Source organism: Heteronotia binoei, chromosome 10 (genome assembly GCF_032191835.1).
Source record: "Heteronotia binoei isolate CCM8104 ecotype False Entrance Well chromosome 10, APGP_CSIRO_Hbin_v1, whole genome shotgun sequence".
In the NCBI taxonomy this organism is placed as follows: Eukaryota; Metazoa; Chordata; class Lepidosauria; order Squamata; family Gekkonidae; genus Heteronotia; species Heteronotia binoei.
This window is the reverse complement of record NC_083232.1, coordinates 63,717,955-63,740,888: the sequence shown is the minus strand read 5'-3', so window position 1 is coordinate 63,740,888 and position 22,934 is coordinate 63,717,955. Positions and strand designations below refer to the sequence as shown.

The 22,934-nt window shown below is 43.0% G+C and overlaps 1 protein-coding gene across 3 annotated transcripts; it reads left to right on the top strand.

Annotated features, from left to right (window-relative positions):
• The first annotated feature begins 778 nt into the window (after positions 1–778).
• Positions 779–16,811, top strand: NKIRAS1 (NFKB inhibitor interacting Ras like 1). 3 transcript variants are annotated; one of them, XM_060248784.1, is made up of 5 exons: positions 3,182–3,464; positions 3,730–3,794; positions 4,366–4,473; positions 8,046–8,287; positions 16,355–16,811. In XM_060248784.1, the coding sequence occupies exons 1-5, from the start codon at positions 3,370–3,372 to the stop codon at positions 16,592–16,594; spliced, it is 750 nt and encodes a 249-aa protein (XP_060104767.1). In that variant the 5' UTR covers positions 3,182–3,369; the 3' UTR covers positions 16,595–16,811. The 3 variants fall into 3 exon arrangements, with proteins under 3 accessions (XP_060104769.1, XP_060104767.1, XP_060104768.1); XM_060248786.1 differs by lacking the exons at positions 3,182–3,464; positions 3,730–3,794 and adding an exon at positions 779–885; XM_060248785.1 differs by lacking the exon at positions 3,730–3,794 and having other exon boundaries at positions 3,182–3,265.
• Positions 16,812–22,934: the final 6,123 nt, after the last annotated feature.

The following is a 22,934-nucleotide window of genomic DNA, read 5'->3' as shown; positions in this document are numbered from 1 at the left end:
AACTAGGAATAGTCCTAACCTTCCAGCCCAAAAAGAGAAAATTCCCATCTTTTAAAAAGAATCCAAAAGAGAGTGGACGCCATAAAAAGAGAACATCTGGTAACCCTAATTACTACCCTCTATCTTCATCTCACCCTCCATGCTCCCTTCAGCTGCAGCGCCGTGCTCAGTAGTCATAGGCCCAAGCTGCGCCAAAGCTTAAACAGCCACCACGAAATTTAGGCTACTGTACTTTTAACCACGGGAAAACACTCTGCCGCCCCCTTTCCCCAACATCCACCCATATGAGAGACCTACAAACGGACACGGAGAAGCCCCCCGCATTTAGGATGGGAATGGATTAAGCCCACGACACCAAGATAACCATAAACTTTACCTAACGACGGCTGGAGCCGGAAAGGAGGAGGGATATTTCCCACAATGCTTTACACACGTCTGACGCACGGAGGGGGCGCCGCTTGAGCCCAGATGCCTGCTGGGAAATGTAGTTCAGTCTATTTTTCCTGGCGGTTCTGTTCTCTTCAGCAGTAGAGAGGAAACAGAGGGAATATCGTCTGTTTCTTTTAGAGGTGAAAAAAAGGAAAGGAAAGGTCCCCTGTGCAAGCACCAGTCGTTTCCGACTCTGGGGTGACGTTGCTTTCACAACGTTTTCACGGCAGACTTTTTTACGGGGTGGTTTGCATTGCCTTCCCCAGTTTTTTACACTTTCCCCCCCAGCAAGCCGGGTACTCATTTTACCGGCCTCGGAAGGATGAAAGGCTGAGTCAACCTTGGGCCGGCTACTTGAATCCAGCTTCCGCCGGAATCGAACTCAGGTCGTGAGCAGAGAGTTCAGACCACAGTGCTGCTGCTTTACCACTCTACGCCACGGGGTCGCTTTTAGAGGTGAACGGTGTGATTAATTTCTGAAATGAAACCCGGGTCTAGGTTTGCCTGAACGTCATATTAATTCCCGTTGAAACTTTCTTTTTAAATGTAGAGGTGGATTCATTTAGTATCGTTTCGGTGAGAGCAGTAAGCTCTGGTAATCTTATCTGCAGGCTGCAGCTACTGTTCAAAGCAGGAGTCTGTAAGACTTAACATTTCTTAAAGCACAAGCTTTGGTGAGTCAAAGCATGCTTCTCAGATGCATTGCAATGCATTATAAATACATATTTATATGTTATATTTGTTTGTAAATATACATAAAAGTAGGATATGCTGCAGTTTCCATTCATTGTCAAAATTAGGATGAATATATGCATTTCCCTTTGGTTCTTCTGTGTAGGGATTTCCCTATTTCTTGTACTATCTAGCGCATGTTTATGGGGAAATAAGTCTTCAGTGACATTTATTCTCATATCCATGTTTAGAATTACAGCCCTAATCCTTAAAACAATCCTGTAAAATTGAGAAAGACAAGCCTGTAAGGATCGAGTACATTTCAGTGAGAGCAGGAATTCAGCCCAGGGTCTACTTCGGGGTGGCTAAACTGCAGCTCAGGAGCTACATGTGGCTCTTTCATACATATTGTGTGGCTCTCAAAGCCCCCACAGCCCCGTCAGCGGGCTTGGAGAAAGCATTTGTTTCTTTAAATCACTTCTCCAAGCCAACTGGCAGCTTGGAGAATGCATTTAAAATTAAAGCTGTTTTCCTTCACCCCTGCCTCCCTGTCGTGGCCCTCAAATATCTGAGGTTCATGTCTTATGGCTCTCAAACATCTGATGTTTATTCTGTGTGACTCTTAGATTAAGCAAATTTGCCAATCCCTGGTCTACTGGTCCACCTGTTTGGGGCTATTACTTAGGGATGAAAAGTTAGCTTTGGTTGGAGCTGTAACATTTCCAAGAATTTTGAAGCCGTAGGAGGAGGGAACATTTTTTTCTGGGAAAAATATATTTTTGTAAAAACTGAAATATATGCAACACCTACTTTCCTGTCATACCTAAATTCTTTTACTCAGTGAACAACATAAAATTCACCATTTATAACTTAGCATATAAAACTGCACTATTTGGCATATTGATTAAAAGTATAAATCCACGTTTTTTAAAGAAAAACAAAAAATATACCCAATAATGTTGCACCCTATTGCACTCTATGCAACCATAGCATATGAAGCTTTAATTTTTGCCATCTGAGTGGGAAGAAAAAATATACAAGCTGAAGGTAAAAACAAATTTTATAGCAAAGAAATGAAAGTATATTACGTGGAAAAAAACTCTGAGTCAAAATAGGTTAGGACTGCTAGCATTTTTGGATATTAATTTTATGGAAACATTACTGTTTAACAGTATTATTAAACATATTATAGTTTATTAATTTTGCAAACTGTGTTACATTTAAACAAAAACATCTTGAAAATATGGTATATGGCTTCAGAATAAGAGGGGTTTTTTCCCCCTCAGTGCTTCCCAGAATTTTCCAATTTTTCTACTGGAAAAACTGAGAAAATCTCAGACTTTTTCAAACTGCACATTTGGAATGAGGGAAATACCTTGTAAGAACAGGGTTTTTTTTCTAATTCAGAAGCAAAACTATTTTATGGTGTGTTTTTTTTATTGCTCCTCAAAAATTCCCAATTTTTTCATTGGTAAAACTGAACTCTACATTTTGAGTATGAAAAACTTTGCCTTCTGAAGCATTTTACTCATTCTAAAAGAAAATATTGGAGTTTCTTTTGTTCTTGTGCCTGTGATACATTGTCAACCAAACCTACCTCACAGTGTTGTTATGAGGCTAAAATGGAAGAGATGAGAATGATATAAGCTGCTTTGGATCTCCATTGTGGAGAAAGTCTGGGTAAGAAGTAAGTAAATAATAAATATTACTTGATAAAAGATGGCAGTTAAAAAATAGTTTGGTAGGTGATGAGAAGAAGAAGAGACAGCAAGGAAAGGTGAGGCTATGGAGGTAACCAAGGAAGAGTGAAAGAGGAAATAGTATAAAGAGAGGGTTACAGGGGGAGAAAGTTAAGTACCCCTTGCAAGTCCTTGGTGTTCACCATCACACAACTAGGCAACCTGGCAGCTGGCATTGCGCAACTGGGCCATAGTTTCCCTTGCAGAGGCTGCCAAAGAGAGGGAAAGAGAGCTGCAGTTTTCTGTTCATCTATTAATCCTTGCTAGGCTCTGCAGGTGTTATGAGCAGCCTGCAGATTAATTTGCATAAAGTTCTCTTTAAGGGGAGGGGCCAAGATGCTGGAATTGTCAAGCTGGGCAACAGTTAAACAGCTTCCGTGAGAGTTCAGCTGGCGTCAGAGATTTTACTGGAGTGGCTCTGAAGAGTGAGGGATACTCTTCATTTAGTTGGGGTGGATTTAGACTCTTTGTGTGTGTATGTCAGCAAAGGGATTGGTGGTACCTTTGGAGCACTGAAACCCTTCCTTACATGCCTATAAAAGCTGCAAGCTCCTTGGATTTGACCTACAGTGTCTTGAATCCCAGGTTATTGTTTTTTAAACATTGCTGCATTATGCCAAACAGGTGAGACCTAGGGTTGCCAACAGGCCTGGAGGAAAGTGTTCTGCCCCTTGAAAAGATGCTTAATAGGATGTTATATACCAGACACTTTTGGTTTTGTATATTATTCTGTTATATTTAAAATTCTGTATTTTATAGAATTTTGTTTAAAAAGTTGTGAGTTATAAATACATGCCTGTTAATAAACTGGGGAAATATTTACCAGAAAGTGTAATTTGCCATTAAAACCTTCTACTGCCCATTTCCTTGCATTAAACCTCTGTTATAGGGAGAAGACTTTCCCCCTTAAGCCTGTTGGTAACTGTAGTTGCTGCTGGAAGGTTCCATGTACCGGTAGGTGTGGTTATTCTAATAGCAGAGGTGGTAGGGACAATTTCCATTGCCACCTCATCTTCCCTGTGGTGGTACAGTTGCATGTGTTAATCTTGCAATTGTATAAACATGACATTATGCAAATTAAAAGAATTCTTATTTTTGTCCTTAAAACCATGGCTGTTTTCTCACTGACCTTTTACTGGCGCGAGCACCCTCTTCACACCGGAGGATCTGCCCGGATTTCGCACAAGAAGCGCCGGCGCACCCAAAAGAGCCGGCTACTTCCGTCGCGAAACCCACTCAAACGGAAACCGCCAAGAAGCAGGAAAACGTTTGAGCGGGTTTCGCGACGGAAGTAGCCGGCTCTTTTGGGTGCGCCGGCGCTTCTTGTGCGAAATCCGGGCAGATCCTCCGGTGTGAAGAGGGTGCTCGCGCCAGTAAAAGGTCAGTGCGAAAACAGCCCATGTATTAAAGTTCAGTAAACATCTCAAAGGTCTGACATCATGATGCATTTACAAGTTACTCACTACAACATCTGAAATATAACAGGTATCTATTGTGTTGATAGGAGTTTTTTTTGCCTCACCAGTTACTTGGAAGAAGATGGGGAAAGGTTACAAGGTGGTGGTGTGTGGAATGGCTTCTGTTGGAAAAACTGCTATTTTGGAACAGATTCTGTACAGTAACCACATTGTTGGTAAGAGCTATGTGTTTTTCTTTTGCATTGTCTAACTCAGAGATGTTGAACTCAATTTGTTATGAGGGTCAGATCTCTAATATAAATGTCACTTTGTCAGGCTGGGCCATGTGTACCATAAAAGGTAACATAAGGTACTGGAGATATAAACTTTATAAAGGTGATTTCAGTTGCTAGATAGCAATAGCAGGTGAATGACAACAGCAGCTTGATTGGATTAGGTGTGATAGGCAGAGGGGTAGTAAGCATGGAGATAACACCATTAGTAATGAGACAAGAAACCTGGGTCTCAGTTCCATCCAGGAGGATGCAAAGAATAAATAGATATGTCAGACGTTAGAAACCTTTAAAAACCAGTGGGAAATAACCTTCCAGACATTGTTAACCTAAGAGAGCAGTTCTCTTACAAAGGGATTTCAAAGTGAGATTAGAAAGAGAGACTGCTGAATTGTAACTGATAATGCACCTCAATGCACCCTCCAGGGCTGAATTGAGACATAGATTTCCTGTCTCATTACCAATGCCTGCTATTTACATTTGGCATCTAAAATCCCTGCACTCTCCTTGATATAAGGACCAGTGGACTCACATTCTAGTCATATCTGAAGAAGTGAACAGTGACTCATGAAAGCTCATGCCCTGCCACAAATTTTGTTAGGTCCGTCCTATTAGACTCTTGCTACTTTCCACTAATGTATCTGTGAGAGCTGGACCATAAAGAAGGCCGAGCGCAGAAGAATAGATGCTTTTGAGATGTGGTGCTAGAGAAGAATCTTGAGAGTCCCTTGGACTGCAAGAAGATCAAATCAGTCAGTCCTAAGGGAAATCAACCAAGACTGTTCCTTGGAAGGTCAGATGCTGAAGCTGAAGCTCAAATACTTTGGCCACCAAATGAGAAGGGAACACTCACTGGAGAAGATCCTGATGCTGGGAAAGACAGAAGGCAAAAGAAGAAGGGGACGGCAAAAGATGAGATGGCTGGACAGCGTTACTGATGTAACAAACACGAATTTGAGCAAACTTCGGAGGATGGTGGAAGACAGGGGGATCTGGCGTGACTTTGTCCATGGGGTCACAAAGAGTCGGGCTCGACTGTGCGACTGAACAACAACAACAAAACTTCCCACTAATAAAATTTGCAAGCTGTATTGTTAGGTTTCTCCCCCTGCCCCCTTTCATCTGTTCAAACTGGAGAGGGGGAACTCTCCAAGTGAAATAATGTGTTGATTTCAGACTGGGCAAAATGATTCAAGTGCTAGTGATGAAAAGAGAGTGAAGAAGGCAGCCAGCAAGGTGGGAAAGGAAAAAGGGAGACATGTTGAACTGGAATATATGGAACCATAAATTCATTTTTAAACACTTAGCCATCGACTTCCATTATTAAACATGGAATACATTGGAATTGGATTATTAAACAATGGAAGCCAATCCAAGTGTTCTAATTCCTAACCAGGGTCTTTTTGAAATAAAATTTCAGATAGGCAGAAAAATTTAATCTAAAAATAACCCAAACTTTTCAGAATAAACCAAAATAATTTCCTTTTAATTCTCCTTTCCCCTTATCCCAACGTATCCCTTCCTTTTAACACACATACACATGCATGGGTGTGAGAAAGAGACAGAAAAATATCAAGTTTCAAAGAAAACAGCAGAGCACTGTTCCTTCCCCCCCTCCCTCCGTGAAGTAGAAGTGTAGGAAAGTTTAAACCCGAAATAAAATGTTGCATGTCTTAAAGAAGCCATGAGACTCAGACTTCGCTCTTTCTGCTGAGTGGGGCTCTCTGTCACTCTGTGCCTCTCTCTCCCTGCTTCCCAAAGGAGGAGCCCTCAGCCAATGGAAGGAAGGGAGGCTTGGTTTGGAAGGAAGCAGGAAGCAGCAGAGGGAGCTGGGCAAAAGCAAGCTGCAATTGCAGCAGCTGCAGTTGCTTGTGGGATGGATATGAACCCTGCAGGGGCCAAATCCGTTTCATGGACCATATGTTTGACATTCTTGTTAAACATAGATATTAAATGTTAATTTAATAAATAATAACATTAAACTTATTTACTTCATTTGGGCCTTGTTTTTCTCCCCAATGGGGATCTGAAGTTCCTTTCAGCATTCTCTTCTCCATTTTATCCTCACAACCATGTGAGGTAGGTAAGATTGAGTGTGTTTGACTGGTTTGAGGTCACTGAACAAGCTTCCATGGCAGAGTGGAGATTCAAACCTGGATCTCCCTGATCTTAGTCTGATACTCTGTAAGCACTATATGAGACGGAAATCAGCATAATTATAATGCATACAGCATAATGTAATTATGGAGTATGAAGTAACATTGCTAGTTTTTATTGAACAGAGGCTCAACAGTTTTGCTTCTGATGTGGTTAGATGTTTTGGTCATAGGTGGAGGTTTGTTTATGCCCCACTGTGCACCAAGGACTCTTCCTTCCCTACTTTCTGCCTCAGAGCATCCATTAGCCCTGATATCATTTTAGACTTTGTTGTAGGGTTGCCAAGTCCAATTCAAGAAATATCTGGGGACTTTGGGGGTGGAGCCGGAGACATTGAGGTGGAGCCAGGAGCAAGGTTGTGACAAGCATAATTGAACTCCAAAGGCAGTTCTGACCATCATATTTAAAGGGACCGCACACCTTTTAAATGCCTTCCCTCTATTGGAAATAATGAAGGATAGGGGCACCTTCTTTTGGGGCTCATAGAATTGGACCCCTTGGTCCAATCCTTTTGAAACTTGGAGGGTATTTAGGGGAGAGGCACTGGATGTTATGCTGAAAATTTGGTGTTTCCATCTCAACAGCCTCCCCTAGAGGCCCACTCACAGATCAATTCTCCATTATAGCTACAGGAATCAGTTTCCATAGGGGATAATGGAGTGCCCAGCAGACATTTCCCTCACCCCGCCCCCCGCTTTCTGATGATCCTGAAGTGGGGAGAGGGCCTCCAAACTGGGGGATCCCGTACCCCTACCTGGGTATTGGTAACCCTACTTTGTTGGGAGGGGAGCTGAGAGGCCTGCCAGGCAGTCCTCAGCAGAATTATATCCTCCTTATCCCACTGAAGTCAAGGTTAGAAGGGGACACTGCTGAAGGTTTCAGCAGGCCTCTTGTCTGCCGAGACAGGCCTGCTTGTGGGAAACTAGAATGCTGGAATGAAGAAGAAACACACATTTGAGGAAGTTGTTGGAGTGGAGCTGCTGCTGACAGCATAGCTCAGCTTCTGCTAATAGAAGGCACATGTGACAGATGGGAATCCAGTGGCAGGGACAAGGAGGAAGAGAGCACCCCATGGTTCCTGCTTCTTTTTTATAATTGTACTGTAATTTTAGATGGTTGTTCCTTTTTTGTTTGTTTTTGTAAGATGCTCTGAGCACAACTTTGCCGCAGAAAAGCAAGATGCAAACACTTTAATAAAGCAATATTTGTCTTGCTTATCATCTTTGAATAAAGAAGGAAAGTTCTGGGCTCAGATCCCTAAATATGCATGGTGGAAATGCTACTGCATGTCCTTCACTGAATTTTGTAATTATTTTAGGGGTTATTTTAGGGACTCTCTTTGCTTTTGAAAATCACAGGCATGGAATGTAATGCAACTGTAGAAGACATATATGTGGCTCTAGCTGAAACTGATCGAGGAGTAAAGGAACAACTACGTCTGTATGACACCAAAGGGGTGGAAAGAGTCGAACAGTTCCCCAGACATTACTTCTCGATTGCTGATGGCTTTGTTTTGGTGTATGCTGTGAATAGCCTGGAATCCTTCCAGAAAGTTGACCAGCTCAAAAGCGAAATTGACAAGCTTAGAGACAAAAAAGAGGTAAGTGCTTGTCAATTTTTCACTCGTATCTGAAATATGATAATTTGTTCTTTAGAATATTGATGTATTTATATTTTATATTGTAAAATATGGTTATTTCTCAAAGGTGGCCAAAAATGCCCAGTACCCAATAAAACTCAAAACAATAGTCAAAAAATGTAAAGTACATCAACAACAGGTGAATACTGTTAGCTGAATAATACATTCATTTCTTCATGCTGCAGCAACAAGTACTCTTTACGAAGAGTGGCCCACACACGCTTTCCTAAAAATGACTAGTGTCTAACAGTGATGTTTGTGTGAAAGAAAATTCAAAGTCACTCAAAGCGAGTTTCCAAGACTTCTTATTAAGCAGCAGATTAAGCTGTTTTGCATGTGCCAGACTGCGGACATGTGACAGTGAGGGGGGGAAGGAGAGACTGACTGACTTCCACTTTGCTCTCTTTCCCTGCCATTCTCTACATCACATCTAATTTAATTTGAGAGCAAAGTCTTGTTCTAACAGCCCTTAATGTGAAGAGCACAGCTTGAAAAATGAGTTGTTCCATCACAGATGCCTAAAATATCCTGGATCACTGGCAGCAAATCTCATTATTACCTCCATGTTTGTTTACCTTATTATTATTTTATGGGTTTTCTTAGATGTCTTGCATCTCCTTTCAAGAGGAAAGATGCATTTAAAAATCCCAAAGGTGATAATGGTGATACAGAACGCAATAACAGATAAAGGGTTGGGGAGGGGGAATGTAATTTGAGGTGTTTCACTGCGGCTGCTAAATCAGACCCTTCATGGGGGAAATGGCATCAGTCTTTTTGCTAATCGAATGCTGTAACTCACCAGGCTGAATGATATCACCTGCACGGGGCACTGGCATTTACCATCTTCCTGCAATAAATTACACATATTGAGTCCCTAATGGCTCTCTTAACTAAGTGCCTCAAACAAAAAGGAAAAGCACTCTTCTGGGGCCATTTAAACTAAGTGTGCATGTGACTGCACTTATATAACCTTTGGCTGTTGTCAGAAAGCAAGCCCATGCATAACATACAAGGCATGCTGGCTTCATTGATTAACATGTAAGAGAGGAAGACCTTTGCTCTCTTTCACTCACTGCCACAGAAAAGTACACACATGAAGCTGCCTTACACTGAATTAGACCATGTGTCTATCAAAGCCAGTATTGTCTGCTTAGACTAGCAGAGGCTCTCCAGGGTTTCAGATAGATGGCTTTCACATTAGCTAGTACCTGGTCCTTTAAAAAAAAAAAGAAGAAGATGCTGGGGATTGAACTTGAGATCTTCATGCAAAGCCAAGCCACAGCCTTTCTCAAAAGTGATACATTAGCACATACAGAACCTTTAGCATTGGCCTTGATGGGCATCTTCGGGTCTGTTTAGCAATGAAGAGGGAGGCATTCTCCAAACAAGACCCATTTGCAGTAGAGCCAGTAGTTACTAATACGTATTTTGTTTCCACCAGTGCACTGCTGTCAGTTTACAGTTTCAGACACCAAGAAAAACTAGTTGTGTTTTCTCAGGCTGTTGGTGGTCCCTTCAGAAACTAGTGGCAGGGTTACTGTGATCAGCTGGGCTTGTTTTTCGTTTCCATCTGAGCAGACAGATCTTTATGGTGAGGAAAGCTGAATTCTCTCAGGGTGCCAGATAGTCTCCAGGAGCAGATAGTGGGAGTTTCCTGACATGGGATTCTTCTGTCAAGTCACAGGTGGATTTCTGTTTCTTCGCCAGTTGACTTGTCAAGAAACATAGATGCACAGAGCTGGGAAGGGAGTATAAAGCCAGCCAGTTTAATCCCTTCTGTGAGGCAGAGCCCATTTTATTATTATTATTATTTTTTATTTATCTGGGATTTATATCCCGCCCTTCCCATCGAGTGGCTCAGGGCGGCTTACAACATATGTAAAACTAACATAAAAACATTTTGGTCTCTACCGTCACCCCCTGCTCTGTTCAGTTGATACGATCCAGGCAGCAGGACACTAGAAGCAGAGGGCGTGTATACGGCAGAAAAACGCTTAAAGATCAAGTTGCTGGAGACGTTCATGGATTGAAGTAAGCCTATATCTTCCATGCTCCAGTTGTACTTTTCAGACAGCCTTCTCTTCATGGTGCCCTCTTTTCTGACTGTCTATATAGTTAGGTCATGGGCTTTATCTGTGATAGGTCCACAGCTATGGAATGGGTTATCAAAGTTGGCACCTCTGCTATCTGCATTTAGGAAGCCATGTAAGATTGTTCTGTTTGCCTTGACCTGGATAGCCCAAGCAAGCCTGATCTTGTCAGATTTCAGAAACTAAGCAGGGTAGACTCTGGCAAGTACTTGGATCAGAGACCTCCTTGAAATGCCAGCAGTTGGGAGGAAAAGGGCAGGCTCTATTCAACTACCTCTCTAAATATCATCTATGCCCCCAGTTGAGGTCAGTCACCAGAGGCTGTCATGGCTTCCAGGTGCAGACACCCAATTAAAAAAACAAAAAAAGACAGTTCTATTTCAGAGGGTGTCTTGGGGAGGGCAAACTGTTTTTCTGATCTGGCTGCATTTTTAACCTGTCTTTTGAAAAAATCTTATTAATGGTGCCTTTGCAGTGGGTTATTGTTCTGTTAGCTGCCTTGAGTCTAAGGTGGGAGATGAATATTTTAAATTACAGTAAATAAATAAATCTGTTGCATGGCAAAACTTTAAAAATGAAAAATCCTCAAGGTCACTTGGCAGGTCCCCCCAGAGCGAGTTACCGCAATCCAGCTAGGGGGCATATGTGTGCTGAGGTGCGATTCACTCCCACGGGGTGGAGCATGCAGTTCTTGCCTGGATCTGGCCATCAGGCCTGTACATGTGACACTCCCAAGAAAGGAGCTGGAGGTTGCTCTCCCCTCCTCATCCTGATGTGCCTGTCCAAGGCTACTCATGTGCAACCTCAGCAGCTGCGCAGGCATGTTGCTGGATCAGGATGAGTATCTGTTATTAAAACCACTGCAACTGAGAAATATTAGAAAACCAGGAAAGGACACCGAGTTTTCATGCCAATTCCTTTGTTTATTACTCATATGTTGCCTAATCTGATTATGTAACCAGTTGTCATAGCAATGCAAACAATGTATGGCACAGCCAAGTTACCAGCATAGGAGGCATCAAGGAACCTCCTGAAACTTGCAGCACCTCCCGTGGGCAAATAACAAATTGATTCCTTGTTGGGGAGATCCTTCACTTCCTGTTAGATTACGGCAGAGGAGACACAACTTTTTCTTTTTTTAAAAAAAATGCCAGTCTGGAAGTTATCTGAATTTGCATCACTTTTGCAAGACAGCACCATAAAGAACAACAACAATAATAGATGCTCTTTAAGTTTTTAAATAAGTACCCTTTTGTGTCTACAGCTTGACAGCTTAACTTCTTGTGTTTCTGTTAACTGAATAGGTGGTATTGCACTATCTATACATGTTCTTTTGATATATATAAAACAGGTAGATAATAATTTTAAAATTCAAAAGGTTTAAAATAAATTATTAAAATACTGTAGGTCAGAATTGAATGGTAATTCCACACACATTACTCTGTCCCCCTCCAGCAGAATTGCTCATAGCAATGCTTGCTTCATTCTCCTTCCCCTCTCTTCCTCCCCATATAGATCATCATGTGAGCAAGACAGTGGCATGCAGTACGTGCAGGCAAAAAATGCATCACTTCTGAGTACTGTGGAGTATTTATTGTTAAGTGAGAAGCAGGTGTTCCTTTTCAGCTGCAGAACAAATGTATTTATTTAATTCACTCTCATCTCCCCTACCTCCCTTGTGGTGGCCCAAAGCAGCATGCATTGTTCTCCTCTCCTCCATTTTATCCTCACAACAACCCTATGAGGTAGGCTAGGCTGAGACTGTGTGACTGACTCAAGGTCCCCCACTGAGCTTCCGGGACCTGAGTGGGGATTCAAACTTGGGTCTCTCAGATCCTAGTCTGGAACTCTTAACCACACTGGCATGTCACGGGGCACTAGTTTCACTTCTAGATCACATGCTACTTGCCCACACTTTCATTCCCTCGTGGTCATTCCCGCACACACTGCACTACTGGAGAACTTTTTGTCAGGGTTTTTTTTTTATGACAGTTTATTTATCGTAATGCTGTGTTATCAGCGTCAGTCTTGAGTTGGTGACTGACTCAGTCACTAGGCCCATGAACCTTCCTGACTTCAGATAACTTCACTTTGCCACCCTTAGAGTTAGTGGATGAAGTCTGAAGCAGCTTTTCTGTTTAATCATTAAAGGGTCGTGTTACTGTTCGAAATCTCTGCTTGTCCACTTTGAGAGAGACCTTTTGGGCTGATTCTGAAAAGGAGCCCTCACTGTTTGTTAATGCTATTTATAGCCCTTTCTCACTGAGACTCATGGCAGATAACACAATGCAAGTTGATGCAATCAGTAGGATGAGGCAGCTAATAAGCAATGTAACAGGACTTGGATTGCAGAAACCTGAGCCAAGCAAAAGTAGTAAACATGACATGTTGAATAAGCAGTACAGTTAAATAGGACTCAAAGAGGAAGAAAAAGGAGAACCTTTAGGATTGGATATTTCGGTGAAGAGAGCAGAGTGGGATGAAGACCAAAGTCATGATGGATTTCAAACAAAAATGTGGGCAGAGGCCTGTTGGACATTGAATGGCAGTGAAATGCTAAGCAACTGAGATGTATCCTCTTTGTGAGGGGTGCATCAAAAGTCACAGCTTGTCTTCCTTTCTTGGTACTGTTAAAAGGATGAATATACTTCAGCCTTTCTCTTCTCCCCCCTGCCCCACCTTGACTTTCTTGCTTTCTCTTCTGAAGCAGAGGAAGGTTATGGTAGCTAGTCAGGGGAAGGGAGGGGGACTATTGGAAGAAAAATGACTGCCCGTATTCCTATCCTCAAAGTTCACTGCTTCAGCTGATCAGAGGACTTTGACATTGTCTAGTCTTTGAGACAAGCAGTGAAGCTGTTTGGAATTCCTAGTTGCAGACATAATAAGGAAGAGCTTGGGTACCATTTTCATAGACAAGGGAGAGATTGAGGTGTTGAAAGCTACTCCAGGAAAACTTAATACACCGTCTCCATTAACACAGACAGTAATATTCTCTGGCTGAGTAAACTTAGAGACATATCTGGCCCTCTGGTAACATTGGTGCTTAAAGTATGTGAATGAACTGCTGCATACATTGGGCTAACTGCAGTTTATCTGGAATGGATGTGAGCTATTCTCTCCTACAGCAGTTGGTGACATATTGATGCTGCCACTTTGGCAAGCTGCATATTCATAGGAATTGAATTTGGGCTGCTTCATTAAACTGGCCATTTAAGAGGGCCTTTTATCACAGGAAGGTGTCAGCATCTTATTTGGTGATACAAATAATGATCCTTCCTTCAGTGTTTATGCTACGGAAAGACTGAGTCTAATGAGCCCATGTATGGTAAGTCTGAGACACCCTTCATTGTAGAAAAACACTAATCCGAACTGTGGTTTACATCTTTCCAGCTATAGACTACTTAGCAGGAGGTGAGAAGCATGCAGGGAAATCCTAGCACAGTTGAAAAATGAGATCTATTGATAAGTGTGAGTTAAGACATTGCCAGTTTTGTTTCTGGGCTTTGTGGAAGAACTGGTTGCATATGCAGAATCAACTAGCACTGAAAACATTCTTAAACACAACTTCTGTGCTATTTATATGCTTCATTGTCTAGCAGAATGAATGAAAAAGCTGGTCTTGTGGCTAGCTTGTATTCTCACTGTCTGCCTCTGTTTGGCTTTGGCTAGCTCCTGAAGATATTATTCTACTTAATTTCCCCTTACTTTTCTCCTTGATTGTGGTGGTTTCTTGGAAGCTATCCCACTCACAGCCCCACTCCACCCCTTGGCAACCCCTGCCTTCTGTCTAGGGCATCACTATTGATGGGTTCCTAATTGGGGCCAACGGAGCTGGCTTCCTGCTGCTGAAGCTTGTATGTGGTGGGAGTGACAGATGGGGCAAATGACGGGGTGCAATAATAATATTTATAACACACTTCTGACACTTGGTGTTGTACAACAATCAAGTTAAATAAAAACCAAACCAGACTTGCAGGAGTAGTCTTTTTAAACAAAATAAAAATTACCACTAAGGTGGGAGGAAGAAAAGAAGCAGAGATCGGAGGTTAAGGAAGAAGGAAAATGTGTTTTTTTTCTCACAGTACACAACTGGTTCCAGAGAGAGGGGGGCATGAGGGCAAAACGGATGTAGGCATAAAAAAGGAACTCTTTGATTTAGACATGAGAAAGATATAAAAAGAGCAGCAACAATGAGAAGGCAAATAACAAGAGATAAAATAATTTGGGTGAGAAGAAGCTCAAGATTGCAGCCACATCAGGACTTGTGTATTTCCTCAACAGGGCAAGTAGCAGCCCCTTTGAGCCATTTTGCTTGGGGAAAACTTGGTGAGTGTCATGTTGCACCACAGTTCTAATTGGAATTTTCCCCCATGGTATGTGATATTTAAGGCAAAAAAGGCTGTGAGCTCTATTCATGGAACTCCCTGTATCAGATGTAGATCTGTCTTTGAAAGCATGAAAACAGGAGTGAAGGAGTTAGCAGGATTGAGCAGGGACAAGTGACAACAACCGAGAACAAGTGAAAAGGTTGATTGCTGTGAGATTGGGAAGAACAAACCAGATTACGGAAGTGTGGGAGAATGTGAAGTTCAGGAGCCTTGCCTAGTCACCAACAGAAATGGGCCTGACTGCTCATTGCATTTTCCTTGGGGACATCCCTGTGTTTGCTTGAGATGGTGTTGAATCCTGCACTTCCCAGGAAGAGAGAGGGTAGCTAGGAATAGGTCCAGGGTAGAGGGGGGATTTGAAGCCAAGTGTCCTGAATCCTTGCCTGGCACTCTAACCACCGTTCCATGCTAGCATAATCCTCTTAGATGGCCCATAGTAGCATGTTCTGGGGTAACAGTTTATTGTTATATGACATTTCTGTAAACTGCCCTGGCTACTACAATCTTATATGGAGACATTTCTTATCAATGTTATCTAAATTGTGTACACATTTAGAATATGATGTAGACGAATGCTGAAAGCAAACTGAAATACGTTGTGCATATGGTTAACAAGTCAGGCAGGTTCCAAAGCAGCCAGGAACCACCCCGAAGAGCCACTGATTGCAAAACCAAACTCCATGTGTACAGTCCAGCTCAGAGGTAGGCCCTGGTTTCAGTGGGCTGGGTCTTGCTCAACACTGTACTGGATTGTGGCCTGGGTGTCATCTGTCTGAGCAATGGGGTAGCCTGCAGCAGTGTCCCTCTGTCATGTTTTGGAAAGGAGTGGAAGAGCAGTATTTTAAGATAGTTAAGTGCTTATCTGGAGGTTACTGATTGCTGTTTACCTGTTGCTTATTTCCAAACTGATTCTCTCTATGAGGCAAAGAATACAGATGGCCTTGGCCTCGGGCTTAGCAGTGGAGGCTTTGGGTTTTGTTTTTTAGTTGCTGTTTCTCATACATACTGAAATTTCCTTTCCAAGTTCAAAAAGTTTTACCTGTTTAGGAACCTGTGTTATATGGAGTCCAATCTCTGGGTCCCTTGAGCCCAATCTTGTCAGCTCTCCAAGGCCACAGTTCTGGTCTGTGGGCTCAGGTGCAGGAGATGCAGGGAGTTCTCTGAACTGAACTCCCAGAATGTGTCTTTAAACATCACAATGTGTGGGGCCCTGATTCTGATTAAAACTGTAGGAGGTTTACACTTTCCCCTTCACCCCATTTCACCCAACTTGAAAATTATTCCAGGGAACTACTGGGTGCCCCCATTTAGGATGAGTATCGGCTCTCCAGGGCTGTTTCAGATTGGAATAATGGCACTCAACCTCCCTTCACACACATCCCAGTCTATCTTAATGGGGCTCCCCAGCCTACATCTTAAGGTAGGATGCCACCTGTTCTGTTTCTTTTAGTGGAGGTGCCACGGATTACCTCTGCTGCAGTAGACATATACCTTTAACTTCTGTGCAACTTCCCACTTCTGATTCATATTTTCTCCCTCCTTCCTTTCAGGTGTCAATAATGGTTTTGGGGAATAAAACTGACCTTGTGGAGCAGAGACAAGTCACGACTGAAGAGGCACAGCAGTGGGCCAAGCTTGAGAAAGTGAAACTCTGGGAAGTGATGGTGACAGACAGGAGGACGCTGATGGAGCCTTTCACCATGCTAGCAAGTAAACTCTCTCAGTCCCAGAACAAATCAGCTTTTCCTTTGCCTGGCAGGAAGAGCAAAGGCAATAATGGAGACAGCTAAAATAGGCCTCCAGGAATGAACTTTGTTCGTTTCTGTCTCCTGCTGGGACCCAGGTTCAGCTCTCTCCTTTGCACCTCATGCAGGATAGCAGAATACTTGACAATGAAGGTGGTAAATGGCAGGCAGCTTTCTTTGTTTCTTCTAAAGCTGTAGAGCAGCTTCAGACATCAGTAGCAAGATGGCCTCCAAAATCACTACATAAAAACAATGAAACAATCGTGGGGGTGTTTTGTCTTTAATGAGATGCTGGGTGCAAGGTTCCAGGCAAGAACTTGAGATTCAGTTGGCAGACTGATGTTCAGATAGTTTCATGGTTTATAGAGTGCTGAACTGAGTGCCAACACAACCAAGGTCAGAGGTTCAGAAAAATGTATATTAGGGGAAAGTTTGCAGTCCTGCAGTGAAGTCCTGTGCAGTTACCCCAATCTGTCTATTGATTTCACCAGGCTTCCTACTGGAGTAACTCTGCATAGGACTGGGCTAGGGACAGTGTCCTGGATACCCCTAAGCATCCACTCCTTGGAGGCAGCTCAGAGTGACTTTGGCCTGGGTGTTTTCCCTTTCTGGGTTTTATTTAACATTCTGCATTGATTTTCTTCCCTTCAGTGCTCAGTTCAATTTCTGGTCACTGTTTCCTCTGGGTTTTCTGAGAGTGCTTTTGTGCCAATTTCCCCCTTCTTTCACTTCCAAGCCAAAAGTATTTCAGATTCCCTGATTCCCCCTGCCCTTTTGCCACCCCTTGAAGGTCACTCTTCTGTCCCCATCGAGGTCATTCACCCACTCTGCACTTTTTGTCATCCTCCTCCCTTCATTAAGTGTACAAGCTCCATTTCCCCCTCATTTGATTTTTTTTACAAGCAGTGTGAGTCTAGCAATATGAGGGAGCTGCATGAGGTTTAGTTCCCTCCTAGTATTGACTTGAAAGGGAGATTGGAGAGGTGGCAAATGATAGCATCCCCCCAGTCCAAAAAAAGAAAAAAGATTTCAGTGCTGTGTGCAAACACAGTAAAGGGGGGGGGGGGAGATTGTCAGCATGGAATGCAACTGTCATGAAATGTAAAGAAAGAGACACTGGGATGGGAAGCCTAAAGCTTTGAAATCATTTTTCCCTTTCATGCGTTAGTGAACAAAGTTTTGGGAGAAGACCATTTTGGCAGTCTCTGGAAGTCTAACATTACGATGGCAGTTGAGCTGCATGGATCTTCTGGAGACTGCCAAACTGAAGAATCTCTTGAAATCGATCCATCTAGAGGACAGAGTGCAACCCACACAGGACAGGCTCGAAAAAAATGCCAAGATAATGACCCACTGGTGTGCAGGATCAAATTAGAGAATCACAAAGAGAAAATGATGCAAATTTGCAAGGAAGGGCAGGAAATTAGTGTTACAATGCAGCTGCACTAGGCACAAATACCCTCTTTTTTCAATTTAGTGTCACAAGAGTAAAAAAGCTCTCTAGAGCTTCTGTCAGACAACTCCTCCTTCCTACAAATTGCAGCCCTGTGCAAAGAGTCCTGGAGTTGCTTCATGTACACACACACACACACTGGCAGTGATCACAGCTTGCAGTGCAAGTGTCAGTAGATTCTACCATGCGTTCTGTACATTCAACATGTTTCCCCATTTAGAGATCATGTAACACTTTCCCATTTTTCATGGTGGCTGATAACACAGCAGAGAATCCCCTAGTGCTCAGCAATATAGAAAACCAGGTCTCACAGCTGCTTCTGCTTGTCAGTTTAAAAAAAAAAGTCTGGTCAGTTTCAACATTGGGTTTCCCCCCCTTTCCCTACTTTCCTTTCTGTTCCCTTTCATTCATCAAACTAATGCTAACATGTATGTGTGAAACCTGAACCATGAGGATTTAAATAGAAGCCGCTTGCTGGATGCTGTTGCACAGCTGTGATAGAACAGTTATGCAAACGAAAACCTTTGGATGCCACCCCCAATACATCACACAAGTGACATCCACCTTGATTTAGAAATGTGTGGGTTTTTGTTTTAAATTGTGGCTGCAGAATAAGTACTCTGGAGGAAAAAGAATGGTGCATAAGGCAGACACAGAATTCCGTGTCAAGATGAAAGACTTACTGCTCTGAAATGTGTATGCATAACGGGCCTTTGTTCCATTATCCCCACCTATGTGACATAAGTGAATGTTCCAACCTCCTGAGCCCCAAGAAGAGGAAATCAAAGCACCAAACTACAGTTCAGCAAGCCTACCAATACACATCTAAACAAGAGGCTGCTCCTGTTTTATTGTTCCTAGCCAATGCTGTGCTCTGTTGATTCACTTATTTGTACCGGCTGTTGCTACTAATGACACAATTCCAGAGCTATTGCTGTGACTGGTTTCTGTGATCATACTTAGTATTACTAAGAGTCCTCCCTCTGTATTTTTGCTATTCTTGCCTAATCTGGCATAACGTAGAGAATTCAGCAGCTTTCTTTTTCAAAGGAAGCTGTTATGCATGAAACGATGGCTTGGAAATCATGTAGAAATGCCCTGGGGGAATCTGAGAAGCCCAACTGTGATGGGCTTGAACAGGATTTCCATCTTCTGACTTGGAAGGAAAGGCATTTAAAGAAACAAGAGCACTTGCTGCATTTTAAGTGTGTAACCATCTCCTTTCAGACTCAAATAGCTCCTCAGAATAGATCTAGGTGGGCAGCCGTGTTGGTCTGTAGCAACAGAACAAAGCTGGAGTCCACTGGCACCTTTAAGACCAACAAAGTTTGATTCAAGGTATGAGCTTTCATGAAAGCTAATGCCTTGAATAAAACTTTGTTGGTCTGAAAGGTGCCACTGGACTCTAACTTAGTTCCTCAAATGCCTCAGTCCAGCTTCATACTACAGTCCATGAGCAGAACATGACTTTCTTGATCAGTCATGCTGGGCTCTTTATTTGGTTTTTGTTTCCCAGCGCAGCTGCATTTTGTTCTATAGTGCATATCCTAAGACTGAAGGATCAGGTTTTTGTAAAGTTACAGCACGTTGACAACAGGTATCTGGCCCCCACCGGGGCTTGCTTTATTTGCTTTTGTTCAGCTGATTCTCTTTCCAGGGAGCACAGGAGAAAAAGGAAGCAATTAAACCAGCTAGAATCTGGAAGCTTGAAAATGCCACACCCACGAGTTTGCTTTTTCTGTATTGGAGAATTTATTGCGGACACACTGGGACTGCAGATGGGTGCATGCATTTGTGACGTCTGCCTTTCATAGGCTACAGTCAGTGTTTAAGAATGTGCCAGCCATCGTGCTCGTCTTCCTGTGAAGCAGCTCTAATAACCCAAGATGATGAGTCAGTAATCGTGAGCCATATCTGCTGACTGCAGTTAAGAAACTTTTTTAATAGCATTGGAACAATTTGATTCAAAGACGCGCAATTCAAAAGTCATTGAGAAGAGGCACTGCTGTCAGCAACTTCAAGCTTCTAGCACTTGAAGTTTGATCATGCTCAGAAACTGCCTGTGATTCAGGCCAGGATTGGTTCTCATCCCTGGGCACACAGTAAACCGTATTCCAGGTCACATATGAAACTGGCTTCTACTGAATCAGACCATTAGTTCATTAAGGTCAGGACTGTCTACTCAGACTGGCAGAAGCTCTCCAGGGTCTCAGGCTGAGGTCTTTCACATCACCTACTGCCTGGTCTTTTAGCTCAGGGGTCCCCAACCACCAGTCCGTGGCTGGTCCTGGTCTGTGGCCTGCTAGCAACCGGGCCGCGGAGTGAGGCCACACCACCTCTTTTGTCCGCCTGGGTCCTGGGGTGGCAGAAGGGGCAGCGCTGCTGTGACCTTAGCCTACCCCCCTATTTATAGGCCCCTACTGATCAGCTGATTGGCGGGGGTCTTTAAATGGGAGGGGGAGGCAGATTGGCCTGCCACCTGGCCACCTAGTGGGGAGGTGGCAGAAACAGCCCCAGTCTCCCTCCCAATTAAAGACCCCCATGGGAGGCAGGGACAGGGTGCAGGTGAGGGGCAGCCTGGGGTGGCAAAAACCCCAGTGCTGGCCCCTCTCACTGGTCCGTGGAAAAATTTTCTTCCATGAAACCGGTCCCTGGTGCCAAAAATTGGGGACCACTGCTTTAACTGGAGATGCTAGACACTGAACCTGGGACATTCTACATGCCAGGCAGAGGCTTTTCCATTGAATCATAGCCCTCCTCTATCAGGTTCTACTGGCAGCCTAAGCTGTTCTGTTGGAGAAACTTCTTCCTGTTTAAAAAGACAAGGGCATGCATGATTTAGTTGCCAGGTGATTCTTAACAAATTCATTCAAACTATTGTATAAAATTTACCTCAATCCATTTGTCATATGTTCTCAGTGAAGGACATACAAACTTGCTGGGAAGAGTCAGATTCCAGCCACCTTGTGAGCCAGCACAGTGTGTAGAGTGACCATATTATTTCTGTGGTTGTACTCCCCATGCCTTCTGTTGACTGATGGTAATGGAAGCCGATGGGGGCCCCCCCCCCACACTCACACCTTGTTTTTTGGCAGAATTCTTGTGTTACTCTGAGAGACTGAACACTAAATCAATTCAATATTATCCAAAAGAGTGATGGTGGTTTCTTATGTACGGACTACCAATCAACTTATTCTGAGAACTGATTCATTAAAAAAAAGAAAAAGACTTGAGCAAATGAATCACTCAGTAGTCAGTTTAACTACTCTCCAGTGTGTACATTTTACCAGAAGTAGTGATGCAAAGACGCAGGGGACTTACTGTTAAAGAATGCATGGGTTATGTAATGGCTCTTGTGTGCAGACGTGGTTTGGGTATGGTCCCACCCTTTTCTCTTTTGCTCATTACAACTCTGATACTTGATGTTTTCTTGCTTGTAGAAGATGGGATGGAGACATGATAGTTGTAGAGATGATGTAGGTGAGCCCCTTTACTGACCGACATTGCCTGCTTTCTCACAATATGGATAAAATATGCTTTTTGCAGTGTCTTCCATTTGCTCTGTAACTTGTCACACTATCCCCTTTTCCTTGAACTGATACAAACGTTCCTTTGGGAACCCCTGATTTGGTCAATGGCATGCCTGTTCTCAGGATTTAACCTGAGGGTTGTTGTAGGACAGGTTAACAGGGTTGTAGGATAGGTTAACAGCAGCACTTCTGAAAAGGAATCAGAGGTTCTACTTGCAAGCCAAATGATACAAATCAATATATGTTGTGCAACAGCAACAAGTCTGTTTGGGTTCCCACTGGGGGGAAAGGCGAGGTGTAAATGAAGTCCATACATACAGGGCCAGCACTGTTTATAAGCACAGAATTATCATTCCCAAGTCACAAGAAGTAACTTACCGATCTGTTCCTCCTAGATGTGTGCTACATTCATTTGGTGTATCCTGTTCAGCTGTAAACACCACAGCACAAAACAGAAGTGAACAAGTCAGAAACATTCAGCAGACAAGGGAAAACAGGGCTGAAGGAACTGGGGTTGGTTATCCAAGGAAAACTTGGGGTATTGAATGAATCAAGAGGGAGAAGGTAACTGCTCAGGATACATCACAGTTTAGTGGTTTCAAATGACAGGTAGGGGGTTTCAAAGTAAAGTAAAAGAACATTCTAAGTATAAAAACAGTTCTGACGAAGGTTATGTTTTTAAAACCCCTTCATGGTTTTCTGGAAAACTGTTTAACATTTATTTAGGCTGCTGTAGGTATGAGACAACATGTTTTTGGTCCATTTAACCCTTTTGGCAATATGACTCCTCTAAAAAGAAAAAAAAGGAGAAGATGCACTCATAGCCAAAAGTCTGAATGTTATATGTGAGTATGCTCAAGATTTAGCATCTGATTTTGAGATTTTTGGCTTTGATTATATGAGTGGCTGCAAGAGAAAAGCTGCATTTGGGTCAGCTGGGAGGCTGTGGAGGCTAGCAGGAGTGCACACCACCCCGACAGCGGCCCTCTTTGACCAATTTTACCTAGAAGGGGGACTCAAATGACACTGCTGTGAGTTATTGTTTTCAGCAGTCTTAAATGAACTGATCATAAACAGCACTGAGGTTTACCACTTTCTTACTCATGGTTTCCATTTTGTTCTACCAGGATTCTGATATTCTCTACAAGTCAACTGATCTCAGGTACGCGCTCTCTCCCTTCCTAGTCCTGTACAATCCCTCTTCACTTCTAGCACCTTCCTGGACTTTCTTCATTTGAAAACATTCTGGTTGAAGGAAGCTGCCAGATTTGAAAGCCACAAATCAAAAATAAGGGTTGCATGTTTTGAGATACTGGAGAATATATGTGCTATGGCACACTGGAAATCTAACAGCATGCAACTGTAGCACTCTTGTGGTAGTCATACATGTTAGTTTATTTAG